Source organism: Halictus rubicundus, chromosome 5 (assembly GCF_050948215.1).
Source record: "Halictus rubicundus isolate RS-2024b chromosome 5, iyHalRubi1_principal, whole genome shotgun sequence".
NCBI classification, from domain to species: Eukaryota; Metazoa; Arthropoda; class Insecta; order Hymenoptera; family Halictidae; genus Halictus; species Halictus rubicundus.
In genome coordinates this window covers 14,134,864-14,156,830 of record NC_135153.1, presented here as the reverse complement: position 1 = coordinate 14,156,830, position 21,967 = coordinate 14,134,864, and the positions used below count along the sequence as shown (strand labels likewise).

Sequence of the window (21,967 nt, the reverse complement as noted above, 5' to 3'; positions counted from 1 at the left end):
CAATGTTTAAATAATGGCCGTTGCTTCCCGCACCCGACCGGGTCCTATTAAATAGAAATCAGAAAGTGTCAGCCTCCACACTGGGAATATTTTGATTGAATCTCGGGTGGCTGGGACCCGGGAGTCCGCGGTTTGTTTTACGTTTATCGCCAGCGAGGATTAACTCGAGCTGGATTCGCGACAACTAAATGTCAGTTCGGAGAATTCGCGGAACTGAGTTACTCGCTTGGACACCATTTTCCTAAACCCGGGAAGACGTGTTTGCTGGCCGGAAGGTGGCAGTTACGGCGGACGGAACGATGGTAATAAAGTTACCATTCTCGGAGTTGGCCGATTATTGTGTTCCTTACTCATATTCTGACGTTTCATGGGGTATGGAAAGAAATTTAATGAAGTTAATTCTTTATAGGAAAAGCGTGAAGTGTCGTCGCTAAAAAGTACCATTCTTAAAGACAGATAATTTTGTGACATTTTAACAGTCTGAAATTTTGTGAAGGCTACGAAGAATTAAATGGAATTAATTCTCTACAAGAAAGACTCAAAATGTCACTATCAAATGATACCATTCTAGAAATCGGCTAATCGTGGTGTCCATTTTTAACGTTTCGAACTTTTGCGATCGCTAAAAGTGATTCAATACTTCTTTGTAACGAAGACAAAATTAAAATACTAGCATACTTTTTTTAATTCTGCGAGATGCGATAGTTCAGAGAAATAGATCGACCGTTTATTTGTACGATTTAACAAAAAAAAAAAACGGGGAAGTGTTTAGAAAAAAATGAGTGAAACGTGCGCGGAATAAAAACAAATGTGTAGAATAACGTAATATCCGGTTGACTTCGGTCGCAGCGAACAAATTCTAAAAATTAATTTGTCCGTACGGCGGACATCGATAAACCAGCTCGACCAATCGAAAACTCGGTTGTCAAATATACAGACACACGGGCGCACAATATTTAAACTAGATTGGTTTCGTTCATGCGGAAGTTTGAACCAAAAAGCACGGAAGCTCTGTCCGTGATTTTTACGATAGCAAAACGGCAAATATCCACGGTCAAGGATTTAAGCCAGAAATACGAGTTTCCCCGGAAGCGGGTGCCGTTTAGGCGAATCCGCATTCTCTTCCTTCTGTATTTAATGTTCTTTGCAGCGTTTTTAAAAGCGCGGAGGAGATAAAACGCGACGCGAATGTAAAAGAGTGGTATGAGTAACGGTTCGGATTAATATCTCCGTTGACATTAATATTGTTATCTCGGTCGGGGAAAAAATGGATCAGCGGTGGAAATTCTGCTGGTTTAAAAACGAGAACCCGCTTTCGCTGCAGAGATTCGGATCCGGGTAAGTGGTGTCTCTCGCAGACGTCTCTTATCGGCCGGTGGCATCGTCTTCCTCGTTCCCGGGAACCTTAGCGGGAGCCTTAAAGTTCGGACGGAATGATGTTAGATCAATCAGTCATTCTGTACGGCATCCGAAGTAATTCTCTTTCTTTAGGGGAGCATTCACATTTTGAATGGCCTCTTCCGAATATTCTGCCGGATGCGCCGCTGATCCTGTTCATTCCTCTGCCACTCTCAGCACTGAGGAAACCTCGGAGTTCTCTTTAATCTTCGGTTACTTCTTTCTGCGACAGTTGCTCCGAAATTCTGAACACTATCTCCAACTGCGAACTTGACTCGTTCATCGTTCGACAGTTAATTTTACTGCCAATGGTTTTGTGTGTCTTTGATTGTACTATCGGTGAAATTAGCAAGACGTACAGATACAGATGAATCAGCAAATTTTTTTATTCAAGTTATTCAAGTTCAATACGTCGATAACTAGGGGCCCACTTTCAATTTCTTTTTGAACTACTTGAATAGAAAAATTAGAAACATTTTAATTCTGTAATTCTGTTTAATTACTGTCGGATATTAACAGTAGTAATTCTACTGTTAATATTTATTCTTGCACTGTCTTTCACAATCTTTGAAGTTCAACATTCACAATCTTTACAGCCACATGTGTCATCGATTTATAAATATCCATTTTTCTACAATTGAGAATAATTTTGCTAACAATAAGCATTTTATTCAGAATATAGTGCAGGCCTATTAAAATAATGTAAAACGATGGAGCATTGAATGAAGATTGTCATAAATGATTAAGAAAATTATCCAGATAATGTAGACAAAGTTCCCTGTCATTTCCACTTCTATAAGTAGGAGCACAAGAATTCGTGTCTGACCAAACAAGGCACAATCTACTTATGTCTGCAGGGACCACAGTGAAGCGTCCAAACATTGAAAGTTAGACACCTGTGTGAATGGGCCTAACTCCTGAAGTTACGAACAAATTTAATTACTTGGACAACAAAAGATCAGTTCGTCTTTTTTCCCCAGTATTACGAACTTTGATGCCCGCTTCAAGCCCTCACAGTAAATATTCTGAATTTTTGTAAAAATTCCTCAAGACGGAGGAGTATAAAATGCTAAAACTTTTAATGACGAATAAACTAGACTATTTGAGATTACTTTATAACAATACCAAGAATATGTCTCTACAAATACTTAGCTACTTTCTTAATTACCATATACCCAAAGAAATAAATTTGTTGAACAATTCCTCACGGATGCATCTTTACAATCTCACGATTATAAATTCACGGGACTCGGGTTTGAGTGGTCACATTCACGCGTCGCGTGCATAGAAACTTAAAATAAATGGACCAATTGTGTAAATGATACTCATCGGAGAATTAGACCCTTTCGAACAGCCATACACCTAAATTCGCAACTTCACCAATCAATTCGATACCGGAGCATGAGATTCGACCGTGCACGCTGCGATTTGATACGGTGTTACGAAATGTGACACAGTGCCGGAGGACCCGACACCGCTTTATCTCTCGTTAACGATCTCTTAAGCACGGACAATTGGTTTCCGGCGTCCTATACGTCTCCTCGCGGCATGGCAGTTCGTTAGCCGTCCGGGCCGGGCCGCGGCGGCGCCTCGCGCGTCGTCTTATCAATTAACAGCAATAAATTACACGAGCCCGGGGTCCGTCGAATTCTGCTCGCAGCGGGGAATCGGAGATCGATACGCGGCCGATTCGAGCCAGCGGAAACCAATCCGTGTGTCCGTGCACTTTGTAGCGAAACGGACGAGAGTCCCGGCCATAAACCCGGCTTGTACGCTACATGAATACCCGTGTCTTTATTTATGGGTTTTCACGAAGAAGTTCCTTTTGAGCGGACCTGAGAGAGACAGCAAAAGATATCCCAGAAAGAGGGAGAGAGAGGATGAGTGGAAGTAGGAGAGATGGATAGAGAAAAGAAGGAAAAAGAAAGATAAAGTGGGCGAAAAAGATGGATAAATAGAAAAAACGAGAGGTCCCGGAGCTCTGGCATCACAACAGCTAGAGTCGCGCAACTTTCCATCGATTTTGCCCCGACGTAGCTGGCGCTTGGTACATTTTATAAATTCGATAAAATCCCCAGGTCGCGTGATACTCGCCGCTCCTTTTATCCCGCCGCGTTTCCTCTTCCTGCCCCTCCCCTCTGGCCTTTTTACGACGATCCCTCTAACCTCGATCCTCACCACGATGATAGCGGTTGGGCCTCGTTACCAGGAATTCCGGTGCACCTTGTGTACCCGAATCGTTAGGAAATTATTTCCTCTGCCCCCTGACCCCCGTGGATACGTGACCGACAGGATATTGGGTGGTTATTAATTTTCTATCTTGACGATGCACCCTGGCAAACACCTCGGTGCTGTCGAGGTCTTTTCAGGATCAACGGTTTTAACTCTTTGCGGATGAGAACGTTTTCTATAGCGTTTCTCAGTGGCACTCTTTTTATTCGTACACAATGAGATTGTTGATATACGATGGGTTTGCGCTGTGTTTGAAGTATTATAAAATGGACTATGCTGGTCAGAATATTGTGTCAGGTTTTTGTCGCGTTTAGGCGATTTTATACTGATCCTATGGCCACGTGTGCCTTGGTTTGCCTTGGTTTGAGATTGTATAGGTCTCGGTTTGCCTTGGTTTGAGATTGTATAGATCTCGGTTTGCCTTGGTTTGAGATTGTACAGATCTCGGTTTGCCTTCCTTTGAGATTGTACAGATCTCGGTTTGCCTTCGTTTGAGATTGTATAGATCTCGGTTTGCCTCGGTTTGAGATTGTAATAGATCTCGGTTCGCCTTGATTCAATCATGCTGCAGGTTTAGGCGTGCCTGAGTTTCCATTTGGGTGATATCTAAGTTTGCGATGGATTTCTGCTATGTTTGAAGTATCGTAAAATGGACTACGCAGCTTAGAATATTGTATCGGGTTTGTGTCACGTTTAGGCGATTTGATACTGAACCTATGGCCACGGATTGCCTAGGTTTCCCTTGGTTTGAGTTTGTATAGATTCCGATTTGCCTTGGTTTGCCTTGGTTTGTGATTGTATAGATTCCGATTTGCCTTGGTTTGAGATTGTATAGATCTCGGTTTGCCCTGGTTTGAGATTGTATAGATCTCGGTTTGCCCTGGTTTGAGATTGTATAGATCTCGGTTCGCCTTGGTTCGAATATGCCGCAGGTTTAGGCCTGCCTGAGTTTCCACTTGGGTGATATCTAGGTTTACGATATGCTGCGTTTGAAATATCACCAAACAAACCACGCGTCCCAGAATAGCACATCGACATTACGGCACAGTCAGGCAACCGTATAACGCATCAGCGGCCACGTTTTCATCGTTTTTCGCTTGCACGCAGCTCGGTAACTTCTGTTGGCAGATTCGAGTCAGAGATCTAAAATCCGTCGGAAAGAGTCGAAGACAGTCGTTCGTCCGCATATAATTTTCTCGGCCGTTGTATAGGGGGACCAGTGGAAAAAAAGATGTAAATGGAACACTCGGGTTTTTACGACGCGGCAGGGCGTTTTACGGGGCGTTGTTAAAGGATCCGTTCTGGTCTTCCCGGGTTTCCCCCGTTTTATGCTAGCCGGCAACGGAATCGACGTTGAACGCGCGGGCAAATTCAATCTACAGCAACTACGTATTCGTCGTCTGCCGGAGGAACAGCGGGCTGCGCGCGGAAGGTAATGAAAATAATTCGCGTAGAATTCATTTAAATGGCCGCATAATTTTTCGGGGTCGACGTCCGCGGTGCGCCCGGGCGCGGCCCGTTTCTGATCGAGGACCCTTTTTATATTTATGAGAGTCGTAAAGGTATCGCCGGAATTCATTAATGGCTTTTAAAAGCGACTATACGCGGGGAGCAAAACGCGACCACACCGCCGCCGGCCCGTACCGAATTGTGCATCCAGTTGGCACGGCTGAAAGGCTAAGTAATAAAGAACGAGTCTCTCCCCACTCCCCCCACCTCCTCCCCACCCCTCTCTCTTTCTCCTTCTCTCTGTCTCTCTTTCTGTGCGTTACATTATTTCCCTTTTAGAATTGAATCCGCATGCCAAGCAGATATACGCATGTACCGTTGTTAAATTCGCCCTGAAACTAAATGGCGGCTTAAGGAATTTACGAGAGCTCCTCCGCGGGCTACTTAAGATTCTCCTCCTTGCCTTTCCACCCCCACCCTTCCTTTGCCGTATCCCAACCCCCTCGCTCAGACTAGATAAACCCGAAGAATTGTCGGAATATTTTTGAAATGCTAATTCCATTACACTGAAAAATATTCTAGCATCTCGCTCGAACGGGCTGCGAACACCCTAGATCGTATACACTGTTTGGTTGTTAAATTCTCTTAACAATTGCTCTGCTGGACCTATAGTTAGCAATCAGTGGACTGTGAATCATGCAAAATAAAAGTTGCAACAAGGGCTGAATACAAATTTCCTTTATTAATGTTCATAAGCTGTGACTAATTGACGCTCTTAAATTTTTTATATCTGCCTATTGTTTTAAATTGCATCTACTCATTTTTCGCCATAATTGCGTAAAATCCGCAATCTAGTAATCAGTCGTCTCTGCGGTCTTTGAACAAGAATTTCACGTGAAATTTTAAGAAATTCCAGAGGTTCATGTTTTACGTTTATCATGACGAATCTAATTTAACCAAATGTGAGGAGAATAATAGAGACTGGAATAGTCGTTAGCGATAAAGAAGAACGCAGTTATCCCCGCTCCGAATAAACAAGGTCTCGGTTAGATCTCAGATAAGCTTCAGATGCATAGCTTACGATTAACTTGAGCTATCTCTTGGTCCAACACAAACATAAACTTTGATTACAATGAAACTGGATTAAGTCTAGATTTAGATTAACTAAGTTCCAATACACGATTGTGCAGTGCCTGATGCATGACATTCGGCCACGGTGTTCTCGCACTTGCATACGCAGCGGAATTAACTCACAATAATCCAATTAACATTCTTGGCATCCAGTTCCCATTGCGACGAATAACCGCAATTATAATCTAATTCTCACGACTCACATTCTGTTCAACACTTTAACCGCACAACGTCTCACACGTGAATAACATAATTACTTACACAGATTCATCGACGAATGTTTGCCCTAATTTTCGACGCACTTTCGTGTTATACGTCTCAACAATTTTTATTTTATCGAATAAACTACTGCAATTTTTATTTCACTATATAAACCAGTTCAATTTCATGGAATTTTTAGGTAGGCGATCGAAGTGTTAGATTTCCACGGGAGTTGCATATAGTATAACAGGCGGTATGGGTCCCCCAGGCAAACAAATAAGAGACCCAAAAACAGCGTGGAAGAGTGCACTCGTCACATCAGATCAACGAAAACGTCACAGTTGCACAAACAAATCTCGTTCGCCAAAAACACCGGATCGTCCTCTCTTCCGGCGAAACCACTTACTCCTCTAAGCGCTACGGCCGCAGTTCGAAGTCCCCGAAAATTCATTTGCACGAGCAAAAACCCGCCGCGCGCTGGTTCGACGCACGAGCATCCTGTCAACCTCGAACGCCGCAAAATTGAACAAGTTTCGTCGATGACCTGGACGAACGAATCTACTTCGAAACTGAGGTTCCAATCTTGTCCGCGGGAACCGCCGTATTCTACTCTTCTTTTGAAATGACTTACTTCGATGTAGCGTGCACACTTCTCAATTGTCGAGGTTGAAAAAATTATTTTACAATAGCCCAATCGTTTCTAAATAAATCCAAAAAAGAATTAGCTCGATCGGGCAAATAGTTCCTGAGATAAAAATTCGTAAGTGAAGCCCAATTTCGCCAAAATGGCAAAAATTGCAAACTTCGAAGGCCTGTAATTTTTAAACAAATTCGAATCCGGCAAACCGGTGACTTAAACTCCCCCTAATTTCACATGGGCTACAACATACCTCATTTGGAACAAAATCGATTTGGCACGGAACCCGTATATTAAATTTCCATTGCAGATAAAATGGTACAAATCGTGACCCTTTCTCTTCGCAATTTTTAAATGACGTTCTCGGCACATAATTTAGCAAACTACTCCTACTAACATGTGAAAAAAATCGTTGGATCTAATCTAGAAGAAGCTGTCCCTCTTCGAGGAGTTTAAAGTTGATCGGTGCACTCCGAAAATTGGATTTTGGCCAGCGTTTTTGCGAAAATGTAGCGCAATGCGTCCCCGCATGTTGGTAAACTCGCGCGCGGGGGAGAAAAGTGGTGAGACGATGCGATGGATAGAGGGCAAGGGGTTGTTGAATGCGTGGAAGAGAAAAGAGAAGGGCAAAGGGAAAGGGAGCTGCGTCGTAGGAGGCGAGTAGGTGGTTCCGGAGCGGGTACCGTTCGGAATTCTGTAACCCCCGGCCGATAAAACGCCGAGATATAAATGGGAGAGGGTTCCGGGCGGTGCAGAGGCAGTAACAAGCAGCTATTCGATCCATTCTATCAGAATTGCTCGAAGGAACTGCCGCGATACGAACAAAGGCGGATCGGCCCGCGTAAACCCCACGCCGCAACGCATGCTCTCGATGCCGCGATTACCGCGCGCGCGGATGCATATATGCTCTCGCCGGGGATCCCGTGGATCCTTATTTTAGGAGCAGTAAAAGCAGCTCGGACGTAAACCGAAGCACTATGTCCGCAGAGATTGCCGCGTTACAGGGAACGATCCCTGTGGAGCAAAGGGAAAGCGAGAGTCCGAAGGGATCCGCCCGGCTCCGCGTTTGATTAATATTTATCTCGATCCCAACAGTCGATAGACTCCTCGCCTCCTTTGTTTAGGCACTCCCGACGAGATTCTAATCGCATTATACCTTTCCTCAGGGTTCTAACACAGTAATCCCATCCATTTACGAAAAATCCTCCACCGAACACCGGTCGTGCCGGTGAGACCATACGAATTTACTATCATAACTTCTTCGCTTTTTATTAGTTTCTTATGACATGTTTACTAACATATTCGCCACGCTTTCCTGTTTAAAATGATACCAAACACGACACAGTTTGGATCCTATATAGTCGTTTAATACACGATAATGTAGAACCTCTGTTATCCGAACTGGTCAGTGAAATGCAAACTTTAAAGTTTGTTCATGTGTACAATAAATCTTACTGTATGCGGATCACTGTTCACTGTATGTAAGCCGAGGTTCTACTAAATCGTGAATTAAACAAACAAATATGCTCGGAATTATGTCATTGTTAGGATCGTTTTAATCAGGAAACAAAATAATTGAAAACTGAAGCTAGGTAAATGTTCTATTATCTGAGCACTCGGGTTCCACTGATTAGTTCGCATAATAGAGGTTCTACATTATCGTGGATTAAACGGGTATACGCGATCCAAAGTGTGTCGTGTTTGGTATCGTTTGAAACAGAAAAGTGTGACGAACATGTTGACAAACTTTTTATGCAAAAATCATTAAAAACGCGAGAGTTCTATCTGTTAGAAACCGTTAACAAGATTGGATTAGCTAAGAAATCACGCTTGAAAATGACAGATAGCGGTGCAGCTTGAACTCCGATCGATTGTCTGACTTTTTTCGACGTTCTGATTTCAGGACAGACGTGTCACTGACGGCGAACGACTCGATGTCCCTGCAGCTGGCCACCTGGGCGCCGCGTGGCAACGCGCTGGTCTACGTGTACCAGAACAATATCTATTACCGACCGGAAGCGGAAGTGGCCAAGGATTATCAAATCACCAACACCGGTGTATTCGGGACCATTTATAATGGAGTGCCGGACTGGGTGTACGAGGGTAAGCTTCTTTGCTGAAAATGGTCGCGGGGATCCACTTTGTTATTCATGAAACACTCTATGTATCTAATCGTCTTAGCTGACGGCGGAACCTGACCCTTTCTGCGCGAAGGGCGGGCCGGGCCCAGGTATCAATATCCTCGGGAGCAAAAACTTTCGGCTAAGTCGTATCTAACATTTATTGACACTCCCGGTTACTGTTGGCCCGGCCAATAAGTAATCCATTATACATCGTCGAACTTAATATTTACTCGCCGGTCGCCCGGCGCTGTTTTATTAACGTTCATCCTCCACCACGGGCCCTCGGTGTCTTCTTGCGCGAAACTTTAGGCTGACGAGGTATTTCGAATTTACATCCTTACAGCCAACTTCCTCGACAGGATGGTCGACTATTCTGTACGGTAGTTTACCCAATGATGATCGTCTGATAATCTTTTAATCCCAGATAATTGAGCAGACAGCTCCAGCCAAACAGGCAGCATCGTTGTTATTAGACTGCGGAGTAGATCCGATTCTGATTAAAAATGGCAGATGAAGTTCGGAATTGTGGGAAGATTGAACGAGATGAAGAGTATCGAATAGAGCCTACAAAACTGTTGCCGGCTTATGAAAAAAATTGTGGGAGCTGTGTGACGCAATCGTATAGCATACACATAAATCTAGAGCCCCAGGTACAATGGTAGCTTAATAAAAAAATTGTGGAGACTGTAAAACAATTGTATAGATACTGAAAAAAATTGTGGGGCCTACGTTACGCAATGGTATAGCATATCAAAAACTCTAGAGCCTCAGAAAAAATGGTGGAGCTCAGGAAAAATTGTAGAGCCCAGAAAAAACAGTTCAAGAGCTTCCAAAAAATTTTAGAGCCTATAAAACAGCTATATAGCTATTGAAAAAAATTGTGGGAGCTATGTGACGCAATAGTATAGCATATCAAAAACTCTAGAGCCTTAGAAAAAATGGTAGAGCTTAGGAGAAATTGTAGAGCCTATAAAACAGTTGAATAGCTACTGAAAAAATTATGAGGGCTATGTGACGCAATCATATAGCATATCATAAAATGTAGAGCCTCAGAAAAATGGCAGAGCTTAGGAAAAAATTGTAGAGCCTATAAAACATTTCTAGAACTGCCGAAAAATCTTAGAGCCAATGAAACAGTTGTGTAGCTTCTGAAAAAAATTGTGAGCCTACGTGAAGCGATCGTATAGCACACGAGAAAATCCTGGAGGCTACGAAAAAATTGTATTGTGTATGAAAAATTGTAGAATCTTCACGCAACATATTCTTCGAAAGCATTTAAACCCTCGAGAGTGAAACGACGTCCTATTTCCGAAAGCCAGTAGCCTAATTCGCTACTAGCGACGCGGTCCCGTCGAAATTCCGTCTTGCACGTGCGAAAGTTCCGTCGGGAATTTGCGAACCGCCGCGGTTTCGCTAATAACACCCCGGGACCACTGTCTAGCAGTTCTTCTGGAATAAACAAGCATCACACGGTTGAATTCGCGCGGCTCGAAGCGGAAGCGGCGTTATCGCGACGGGCAGGCTAGTTGTGGGGCGCATACTTCAAAATAAACTGGATCGACTGCGGTGGGCAACAACGGGTCTATAGTGTACTATAGTGAGCGCGGGGGTGCTGTTCCCCATCCTAACGAGCCGAAATGAAAGGGCGTGGACGCGGTTTCCGAACCGCGAGAACTGCCAGCTTTTCCACCGTTTCGCCCCTTTTCCCTTGATAGAAAGAGAGGGAGAGAGAGAGAGAAGAGAGAAAGAGAGCGCGCGAGAGAAGAGCGTGCAACGACCGTTCAATTTGCCGCGTAATTATTTTTAACGGTGCCGTGACTTCTGGAAATTTTTAATTGGCCGCCACCCCTTCCCCCGGCCCCTTCGTTCACACGTTTTGATCCACTAATGTCAAACGCGATATTATCGTAAACAGCCGAGAGTTTATGCAACCCTAAACGACTCTCGAACAGTCGATCCGTGATATTTCTACATGTCGGAGTGAGCGGAGTTTGTTTTTCGAACGGCTTCTTGCGAATGTATTCAGCCGCGACAGGTATTGGCTGCCTCGTGCAGATTGAAGTACGGTTGTTTACGGAGATACACGAACGCGAGTGGTGTTTACCTCGGTTTGCAAAACGCGCGTGAAATAGTTTTGTTTGCTTGTGTGGCCAGGGGTCGACGCGTGATCGCGGTGAAGGAGGTTTTCGAATTATGCGTGAGCGATTAGAAATTAGATCGGCCTTGGTTGATGGGCGTGGCATGTTTCGCGGGGATTTGTCGTTTATTGGTTCGTGATTGGCGTTCGTGGACAGGGTGGTTGTTAAAGATTTAGGAACATTGGAATTGAAGGGGAATATATACAATTTTATACATTGAACTCGCAGCATTTTGTAAATTGTATATGAGCTACTTTATAAACACTGTGAAATACTCAGTATTTTCATTATATTAGCTTCTGAAAAATTTCTGGAGCCCACGAAAAAATTGTGGGGTCTACATAAAACAATTCTACAGCTTATAAAAAAATCCAAAGCCTGTGAAAAAATTGTAGAGCTTACGGAAACATTGTCGGGGCTATATGAAATAATCGTATAGCTTATGAAAAAAATTTTTAGCTTATAAAATATTGTAGTGCCTCTAAAAAATTGTAGACGCTATAAAACAGTTATACAGCTTACGAAAACAATTATAGGGCGTGTAAAACAGTTGTATAGCTCCCGAAAAAATTGTGGCGGCTAAGTGAAGCAATCGTGTGGCATGTGAAAAAATTCTAGAGCTTATAAGAAAATTGTGGCTCTAATAAAAAGAACTTGTAAAGTCTTTGGAGAAGAAAAGCGAGTCCAAAAGGGAGTTGGTCAGTCCAGTTTAGGTCTCTGCGGACAGGAGATGCAGCAAATCGAATGGAAAAGAGTTTGAATATATCGCGAGAGCAATCGACGAGCAATTTCTTGAAACGGGAGAAGGTGGATTGAAAGATTGAAGGGAATCGCATTATGTGACCTATGTCAGTGCATCTCGGTATTCCATCGAGACAGACGACAGATTGTCAATCCACGATTTCGGAACTATTGCGTTTCAACAGTCAGCGTTTATATGCGTGTGTATCCGTCGACTGTCAACCCGCGCGCGTGCGCGCCCGCGGCGATTAAATTTTGCCGATGTACAGTTCATTCTCGACTATTAAAGCAATCAGAGAGGCGTTAGGCGGTCGAAAATCCGAACTGTCGTAATCGACAGACAGCTCATTAGTCAGTCGACGGCGGCGGTAGGGCACCGACGCGGACTTGAGCAGTCGATATTCGATCAAAGGTTCGATACACACGGACTCTTCTGTTAATTAACCTAATCCATGGCTTAGCTCGAAGATCGCTTGACAGTCGTATCAACAAATCAATTCTGAGCGTTCGTCGGCGACGTTCGATCGTCTCGGCGCGGTGACAGGAAATCCAAAGCAAGTTGATGTGCCATTCCCTGAAGAACTATATCGAAATTCACTTAGCTCAACTTCTCGTTAATGTCGGGGACACAATTACTTTCTTCGAGCTATGCAACTGTTTTATAGGCTCTACAATTTTTCGCAGGCTCTAGACCATTTTCGACAGCTATACAAATATTTTATAGGCTCTATCATTTTGTTTTATGAACTCCACAATTTTTTCTAGGGCTCTAGAATTTTCTTACGTGTTATATGATTGGTGCACATTGCTCTCACAAGTTTTTCAGAAGCTATACAACTATATCATAGGCTCTAGAATTTCTTCAGAAGCTACAGGACTGTTTCATAGGCTCTACAATTCTTCGGCGGGCTCTAGACCTTTCCCGAAATCGCTACAATTGTTTTATACAGCGTTCACAATTTTTGATAAGCTCGAAAATGTTACCATTGTCTGAAACGAGGGGCGACTGTCAAGGCACGCCCTCTGTTCGTCGCAGTCGGTGACACGGAGCTCGCGTCCTCCCAAATTGTTAGCCAACTCGCCAAGTATCCTCGTCGGCCGCAATAACACCACTTCCAGGAGGTCAGGGCTCCTCGGAATCTAATCAACCGCCGAGTTCCATCAACGTCTCTGGTCGCGTCGAGCCCAAAAGCAATTAACAGCACGGGAAAGCACGGGGGAAAGAAATCCCTGGTCGAATCGCCCGTAGTCCAGAGTTAGGCAGCCACACAGAGAGAAATAGAAAGATAGAGAGATAGAGAGCGAGAAAGAGAGAGAGAAAAAGAGAACCAGGGCTGCTAAACGCGATTCCTCTGACGAGACGACGCGTGGTGTGTATTTCTTTTTCTTTTTCCGTTTTTTTTTTTTTTTCGTCGGCCCTTTAGCGACACGTCGGCGCGCTTTGTACGTGTGCCGGATGAGTTTTCGCCCGGAACCGGGAACAATAATATGTGCCGCAGTCGTAATTCACACAGCTGATGCTCGGGGGGACGTTGCACGCGTTTGCATATTTCTGAGCCCTCATCAGCCCCGTGTCGACCCACCCCCCTCGCGACCCCACCTGTCGCCTTCCGTCTCGTATTTCGCTAAATCGCGGTGCCGTCGACGAGCTAACGCGGATGAAGCATAAAAATTCATCAGGCTGGCTGGTCGCCGGCAAGAACACGCCAGCCCACAGTCAAAAGTAGTTAGAGGTGGTAGCGACATCGTAAATAATTCTACGTCCATTTGTAGTAGCCGTAGCACACTTTAATATGCGACGCGAAATCGCTGTCGAAGAGTGTGCTGCGATACAGAGACGGTTCCAGATCATTTTATTTATCAATAAATTTGTTAGGTTGCCTCCGCGTGAAACGGGTTAGCAGCCTCTGTTCCGAAAAACTTGCAGAGCCTATAGAATACGTGTATAGCTCTGGAAAAAGGTCCATAGCCTTCGAAGAAATTGCAGGGCCTATGAAACAGTTGCATATCTTTCGGAAAAAAATTGTAGAGCCTGTGAAACAGTTGCATAGCTTCCGGAAAAAATGGTAGAGGCTGTGAAACAGTTGCATAGCTTCCGGAGATAATTGTAGCGGCTTCGAAACAGTTATATAGAATGAGAAAAAAATCGTAGGGGCTACGCCACGCAATCGTGTAGCATATAAAAAAATCTAGAGCCTGTAAAACAGTTCTAGAGCTTCCGAAAAATTTCAGAGCCTACGAAAGAGTTGTATAGCTTCTGAAAAAAAATTGTGGGCCTGTGTGAAGCAATCGTATAGCGGATGAAGAAATTCTGGGGCCCAAGAAAAGAATGGCGGGGCATGTGAAAAATTGTAGAACCTTCAGAAGAGAAAATGGAGCCGAAAAAGGAGCACAATTTGATACAAAGTCCCCATTTCCATATTTCACACACTATTTTACAATTACGTCCACTTTAGTATAATGCACATCGAATTGTTTCTTTGGATCCCAGTGTCCTCGGGAGACGAGATCGTAACGGGAAAGTAAACCAGATAGAAAGGCTGCAGATTTCTCTCGCTCTTCATCATTTCAGCTCCGATTCCGCTCTTTCCCGAGCGTTTCGAGGCCGGTGCCGGTCGTCGCGCGATTCAATGGGCTCTCCGCCGCTCTGTAAATATTTAAACGCGCTTTACTATTAATGTACCCTCGAATCCGTTCGCCGGAAGTCTTTTGAAGACTGGCCGGGCGCGCGTCTCCCCCGATACCGGACCTTCGCTGAATCCGAGTAAATCTCGTTCCGTATTAATTGCTGGCCAGCACTGAAATCGGGAAAGACGGGGATCGATGGCGCGAGGCGATCGAGATCGCGGGGACTTGTTTGCCTTCCCGGGGCTGGACACTTCAGGTGATCGCGTGCAAAACGGAAAACGGAACCGAACGGACCGGCGCGGCGCGTTGTACAGGTTGAACTTGGCAAACAAACGGAGTCAACGACACGGCTTCGACTACTCCATGGATCGAGATGTTTTCCCAGACCTGTGGGCGACCGCTCCACGATAACAGCCGTTCCAAGATCGCATCGTAATAGCGACAGATTTACATTCATATGCCGTTGGTGCAACCAACAGGCGAAAGTATTCTCTCTGAAAGGAGCCGCTTCCCGGGAAATGGCTTGTTGATCGGCGTTATCGGGATTATCAGCGCCATATGTTGCTCCCGGGGAATCTGCAAGGGATCCTCTTACTCGGGAGAGGATGTTAACCCTCGGGATTTTATGGGGAGCTTCGGTGTAGTCGAAACTTCTATGGAGTTTCGGGGTTAGTTTGCTGACAAAGCGGATCGCCCTCTTTAATTATCTTTCTCTCGCAGAGGGTGCAAGTTTCGCAGCCATTTTTTAATAATTTAGGAGTCTTTGCGGTTCTGCGAAGTTTTAAAACTTGTAAATTGATAGAAAATGTTTAGGTTAATGGGTATAGTCGATTCTTACAGATATTTGGATGGGTTGTACGCCTTTATCGTACGCGTGAAGAAACATTTACCTCTGTGTGTGAATATTGTTAACATTTACGTCCTCTCTGGCTGCGTTGTAATTTAGTGTACATGTTTAAAATATGATGCTATGAATAATATGCAATTGCTGAATTATGCTGTCAAGCAAAAATGGGTAAATTATAAACTGGATGTTTGATTTTGGGAGAACATACGAAATTCCTGTTAAATAATTTATAGATTTGGAAATTCATATAATCCATACCGAGATTAATGATTCGTTCGTGTGCATATATCGTCGAATATTTAACAAATGCATTTTTTCCTGAATATCGACTGTAGCCCACTTTGGTTCTGAAATAACAATTACCCGAATAACGTGTATATAGAGCTACAAGCTAGCTTCCTTGGAAAACAATTTTTAGAAAATTGTGCATGTCGGAAAAGTTGAATTTCTTTGAAGTTCGAGAATGATGACACTTACATCGTGCAAATCGAGACAAGGATCTCGTCCAATAAGTTTTTAAGTGCCGGAAATTTGATAGCACACTGTGCAACTTAATACCAGATCGTACAATTTGATGACATTTTCTGCAATCTGATACCATAACGCGAAATCTGACACCAGACCAGGACAGCTGATAGTGTGCCCTGAAATCTATCACCGCGTCCTGGAACGTGATACCACTCTGTCAGCACACTACTGATAGATTTATGCTTCCGTTTATGAATTCCTGGGACCATTAATCTTTGTCAGTTCTGAAACCGTTTAAAAAAATGTATAGTACGATAACGTTAGATAATAGAACGCGCATTACAATCCCCATAACCGAGAGAAGTATATCAACATTCTTACACCATCCAATACGAAAAAGGGCATTAAATGACTTCTAAGAAAAATTGATACTTGTATAACTGGAATTCTATAAATAGTAATTTAATTTTAGTTCAGTTGATACAACAGCAGCTCATCAATATAATTTGCAAAGTTTTTAATCGCGAAGTTGAGACCTACCTACGCTTAATAAATTTGTACCGGTGCTTCTCAATTAGTGATCATCAATAAATAAAATTTTCGACACTCTTCAATAAATATTGTAGTGGCGATAGCAATTTCATTCGTGAACCATTATATTTCGTAGAGCAACCCAGCTTAATAATTTCTCTAGGGACTGCTGTCTACATGAAAATGATTAGACTTCTCTTAAATATAGCATCAGTGATTAAAACGTGCATCAATAAACATCCTGTAGGCAAACTGGTAAAGTTCCAAAAATTGCAGTGGGCTATAAAAGATCGATTTTTCAGGACTCGTTAATAAATATTTTAGTGTAGGTAGCAATTTCATTCGGGAACCATTAGATTATCCACAAGAAAATTACGCTTCTCTGAAGTACAAAAACACGAGACGTTAATTTCCAAAAAATCGTAGAAACCCATAAAGGATCGATTTTTCGGTGGCGTCGCCACCTTGCACAATCGTTTCCGTTGCGCGTGTCCCGGCGGGATGCTCGACTGATTTTTATACGGGGGTGGAAGTGGGTGGGGACACAAGGGACAGGGGATGGGATCGCGGGGTACGTCGATAAAGTGTCAAAGCGTCGACGAAAGGCGCGCGCCAGGAACTTTTCAACAGCCTGTATTTTGTTCTCCGTCAGCCGGCGACGGGGCGAGGACTTTCCTGCTGACGACATACTTTATCCAGTTCCTTGCGCGCAGCTCGAAGGATTTCGCCGGCAAGAATTTAGGATAAAGGCTGATTTACACGGGCCGCGGGCGGTCCTGGCACCCGTTGCTCTTCGCCCATCGATTTTCAGCTTTCCACCAGCGAATGTATCCGTTTCAACGGCTCGATAAACTGAATCTGTCAGCAACCGGACGGGATGCATCGATTATAATGCACACGCAAACTAAAATACGAGCTGGTGATAAAAAAGAAACGAGTCAGTTTCCTTGCGAGGATATCAGTTTGATGGCTTCACTCGAAAAGTCTGGTCGGACAAGGGGATCAAAAGTTTCCTTGAACCAAATTAAACGACCTATGAACCATTCGATAGAGATAGTGGGGGTAAAATGAAAAATTTAGTGTATGGTTTATTTCCCCTTATTTTTCAAACACCCAGATACACATACTGTAATTAATTCAGATTTTCAAGTTGAAAATCCTGGTTGTAAGAACTCGAAAACGAAAACCGGAAAAATGCAGATTTCGCGTTGAAGTTTAAGAGCGACATCGTTTATATTTTTACAGTATCAATGTGTGGGTGTAAGTGTTGTTCATGAATTTTTTCAGATTTTTTGGTGAGGTGCATCGTACCCAAGAAAATTAAAATAGCTTTCTCGACGTAAAATAGAAATTTTTACGTTTTATGTATTCTGTAAGTATACATATTAGTACCGTTAACCATGAAAGGGTTTTCATAGAGTCGCGAATGTCCCAATATGTATCACAAACAATTTAGTGGAGCTGTGGCGTGGCTTTGCGATTTGTCATTCGGCTTGAAAACACAAAGGGTGGGCGTGAAATTTTTTGTCAAATTGCAAAGATCCGAGAGAGAGACGTTCAACACGTTTCAGCATGACTGTTCCTTGTAACTTCTTCTCTCCTCCAAAAGTGAAGTCGGAGTTCAAAGGGCGCCGCTTTGACACTGTGGGAGAAGTTCGCGGTGAATCGTAACAGACGCTTCACGCGAAGAAACTAACGCGACGACTCGAAGAAAATAATTTCCGACAACTAGTTGAGGGATTACAGAACTGTTGGAGTCGCTGCATTAACGCAGAAGGGGACTAGTATGAAGGAAATGAAAATCAAATTTTGGCTGATTAACCCTCGGTCTGCAACTTTATTTTTATCGACGATAATTCATTAACTGTTCTACGCGTAAAGCAAATCTAAAACAATTCTGGAATACGTATTGAAGTCTCTATTTTAATATATAATCGTTGGAACGTCAAACGTTTAAAGTATAAATAGAAAAAAGTAAGTATAGGAAAGAAAGAAATTCAGGAGTGAAATTTCTCTTCGGACATAAATGACCCAGGTTGCCCACGGAGGGTTAATGAGCCCTTTTGGAATTTAGTCTGAGCTTCTTTCCATTTTTGGGCATAATCGCAGAGATCTCGTGATCATACTCCTATTAAATTGCATATAGCTCGCGTTAAAAGATTTGCAGCTCGATGAAAATTTGCAGACTGAGATACAAGGGCCTAGAGAAGTGACCGACAAAGCCACAAATTTTATGTGACACGCTTTTTATCTCACGCACTTTTACAAATTTCGTCGATACACGCCGGCAAATGTTTGCCCCTGAAGCATGCTTTTTTGCGAGCGGCTCCTTCGTCGGAAAGAGGCTTGTCGGGGATTAATCGCGGACCAGGATTGTCTCGGGGCTACTCCGCGGCTGTTGCGTCGGACGTCGACCCGAAACACTGCCATTAATTTCACTGGATGGGTCGGTTCTGACCCTTTTTTCGACCTAACCCCTGTCGTGAACAAACTGCGCGGCCCTGTGAGTAATGAATATTTACATTCTTGAAAGAGGGCTCGTAGGAATCGAGATTCTGGGAAATTTTTGCCCGCCTTTGCAAGCTTCAGAATGTGTACAATAAGTAAAAACAATTTAAAGTCCCCCGACAAATTTTTTATTCCAGATTTTCATGCAAATTCTCGTGGATCTTCGCTGTGGACTGTGTTCTCTTTGGCCGGCTGCCATTTTCTTTGTAGGGGAGCAAAAAATATATTAATTGGACACAAAATTATGCTGTTAGCTGTAGATTATATTAACATACATTTTGCTCCTATTATTCGTACCGTTTGTTGTGTATTATAATTTAAATTTAACAGTTTGCGAGTTTGGGAAGGTGTTCGAAATCAGACTTTACTAAAAATAGGGGACATAAGAAATGTTGTAAATTATGTACATGAAATTTACATTGGTATCGACTGGATACAATCACGTAATTTTGTACAAAATTTAAAAAATTTTCTATCTAAAACAAAATGAAAGATCGACCAAAACAAAAATTATAGAGTGCCATATACAGTGTGCCAATATTTTCTAACAATTCTTGTTTCTCTATAACCTAACTATCGAACTCAATTTTCCTATATTTATCTAGTTTGCAATAATATGATACTTGAATAATATGATCTTTTCCAAATATCCTCCGAAACATTATACGTAATTTTCCCGGTTTAATACGCTCGACATGGAGCAGTTCGCAGAAGAAAATAATAGACCCGGCCCCGTATCAGTGAGACGCGAATTATTTATTAAACGTTCAGTCCCGTCATAGGGAAGTTAACAGAAACCAGGAATTATTTCAGCGTTGCTGTCTCCTGCCTCGGTGCTTTCCTCCTTTCAATTTTATATGACAGACATGTGTAGCTAACTGATCCTGCATCTTCCTTGAAATTAATATGAAATGTTCCTCCTCTTGGAGCTCTCCCTTTACCGGGCAGGATCCTTTCGTGGCTCCTTTCAGTTCTCATTGGAATTCTTTAAAGGCACGCTGCCGAGCTATTCCGGGCAGAGGTCTCAAAAAATCTGTCTCAGTTTCCATTTGAATCGCGCTTTAAGGCTCTTTCAGCGCTGCTTTCAAGCTGTTCGCTGTTTAAACCACAAAGGATAGAGTCCTACGTAAATACAGATGCTCAGGCCGTGGCCGGGATGTTGCGTGGTTAGGTCATCCCGGATGCCGTCTCTTCACGCTAACTTTAAAGCTTAAACAAAAACGGTTACGTCAAATGTTCCAGCCATCCAGGAATTAAACTTTTACGTTCTTGCAACTAATGCGTACCACCCACATAAATTTACAATACGTACATTTTTCATTTTCACTGTGCAAAGCAGTATTCACTTTCTTCAGAATTTCTGCCAGTGGCAATTTCACAAAAATTTTCTTGCTCATCCCTGGCCTGCAGCTTGTATGCACTTATCGAAATTATTTACCTGCGTGTGTGTTTCAACTGATGCAGACAATTTTTATATAGCTTCCTGTGCCTTTCGATTGATACAGACAATTTTATTTAGCTCTCTAGGTTTTTCAATCGATGCAGGCAATTCTTATATAGCTCCCTGTGTCTTACAATCTGTGCAGACAACTTTCATTTAGCTCCCTGTGTCCTTCAATCGATGTAGACAATTTTATTTAGCTCTCTGTGTCTTGCAATCTGTGCACACAATTTTCATTTAGCTCCCTGTGTCCTCCAATTGGTGTGGACAATTTTTAATTTGTATAAAGGTCCACCTGTCACAAAATTACGTGAACCTTTCGAATCCTCGAAAAATCTGAAATCAGATCGATTTTTTAAAAAGCTGCCTGATTTTTTAAATGATGTACGGAGACTATTTCGATCGATAGACGGCAATGAAAGAAACATGCCCTAAACGAAGTACACCGACCCTTGGGTTTCCGGAAGTCTGAGCAGGGGCAGTTTAAAAGCAAAAACATGCAAGAAACGGTGGGTTTAGCGTTCGTCAGATTTGTTTGCGTATCCGCCGGTAACATATGCGGCATGGCATTAGCTCCGGGTGAATCCCGTGGCCTCGCGCGTCCACGCATCCCCTCGCCTAATCCCGGGTCGGTATTAAATTTGTACGAGCCGGATTTATCTAACGCGGCGTGTACAAGGTGCCACGAGTTTTGACAAGGGTTAACAGTATTTCATTAGCGGCATTAGGGCTATGGAAATGGGAATGGTCGGCCGGTAACGCGGCGGACGAAATTGAGGCAACTGAAGCAGTTTGCCGACTACTACACCCATTTTCGAGAAAATAGGACAGGGAACTCCTGTGATTGGAAACGAGATGCTTGGGACTGGATGTTGGAATATGATCAAGCTTGGAAATTGGAAGTTAAATATCACGAAGCCGGGGCGAATGGAAGTTGGGGACTCCCGTCGATGGAGCCTGACTGCCTGGAAGTTGGGGGATTAACGTTGCTCGAATTGCTCCGACGAATAATAGAAACTGGGACTTTCCGATCGCTGGAACTGGGTGTTCAAGATCAAAAAGTGCTAATTGCTGACTGGAATGTGGACATTCCATGCTCGAGCTCTAGGATTGTCGACGATTGGCAATTGGTGTTCGAAGGTGGTAGTGAGTCGTTGTCGGCTGGTAGTTGGAGTTTGAATATTTTGAAACTCGCAGATAAATGTTGAACCAGGTACGCTGGTATGAATTTCGTAAGTACGTAGGTGGAGTGCTCACAACATACCTCCTAAAACAAAAATTGTTTGTGATACGTTTGACAATAGATCAACTGCACACCATCTCTGGACTTATTAGACCTTTGAAACAGAAAAATGTGAAATCAAGCCTTTATTCCTCTATAAAAGTAAATTCACATCTTTTTTAACAAATAAATCATCTGACATAAACATTATCATTATCATTGAAATAAACTTTGAATCTGATTATAACATTCACAGAAGAATAAAGAAGGAG

General features: G+C 43.2%; 1 protein-coding gene across 9 annotated transcripts in view; it reads left to right on the top strand.

Annotated features, from left to right (window-relative positions):
* The window catches only part of LOC143354414 (venom dipeptidyl peptidase 4), a 345,338-nt gene that overhangs the window by 170,853 nt on the left and 152,518 nt on the right, over positions 1 to 21,967 (top strand). For all 9 annotated transcript variants that reach the window (XM_076788472.1, XM_076788469.1, XM_076788477.1 and 6 more), the window contains one exon: positions 8,952 to 9,151. In XM_076788472.1, the coding sequence (XP_076644587.1) occupies positions 8,952 to 9,151 (200 nt within the window). The remainder of the gene's footprint in view (positions 1 to 8,951; positions 9,152 to 21,967) is intronic.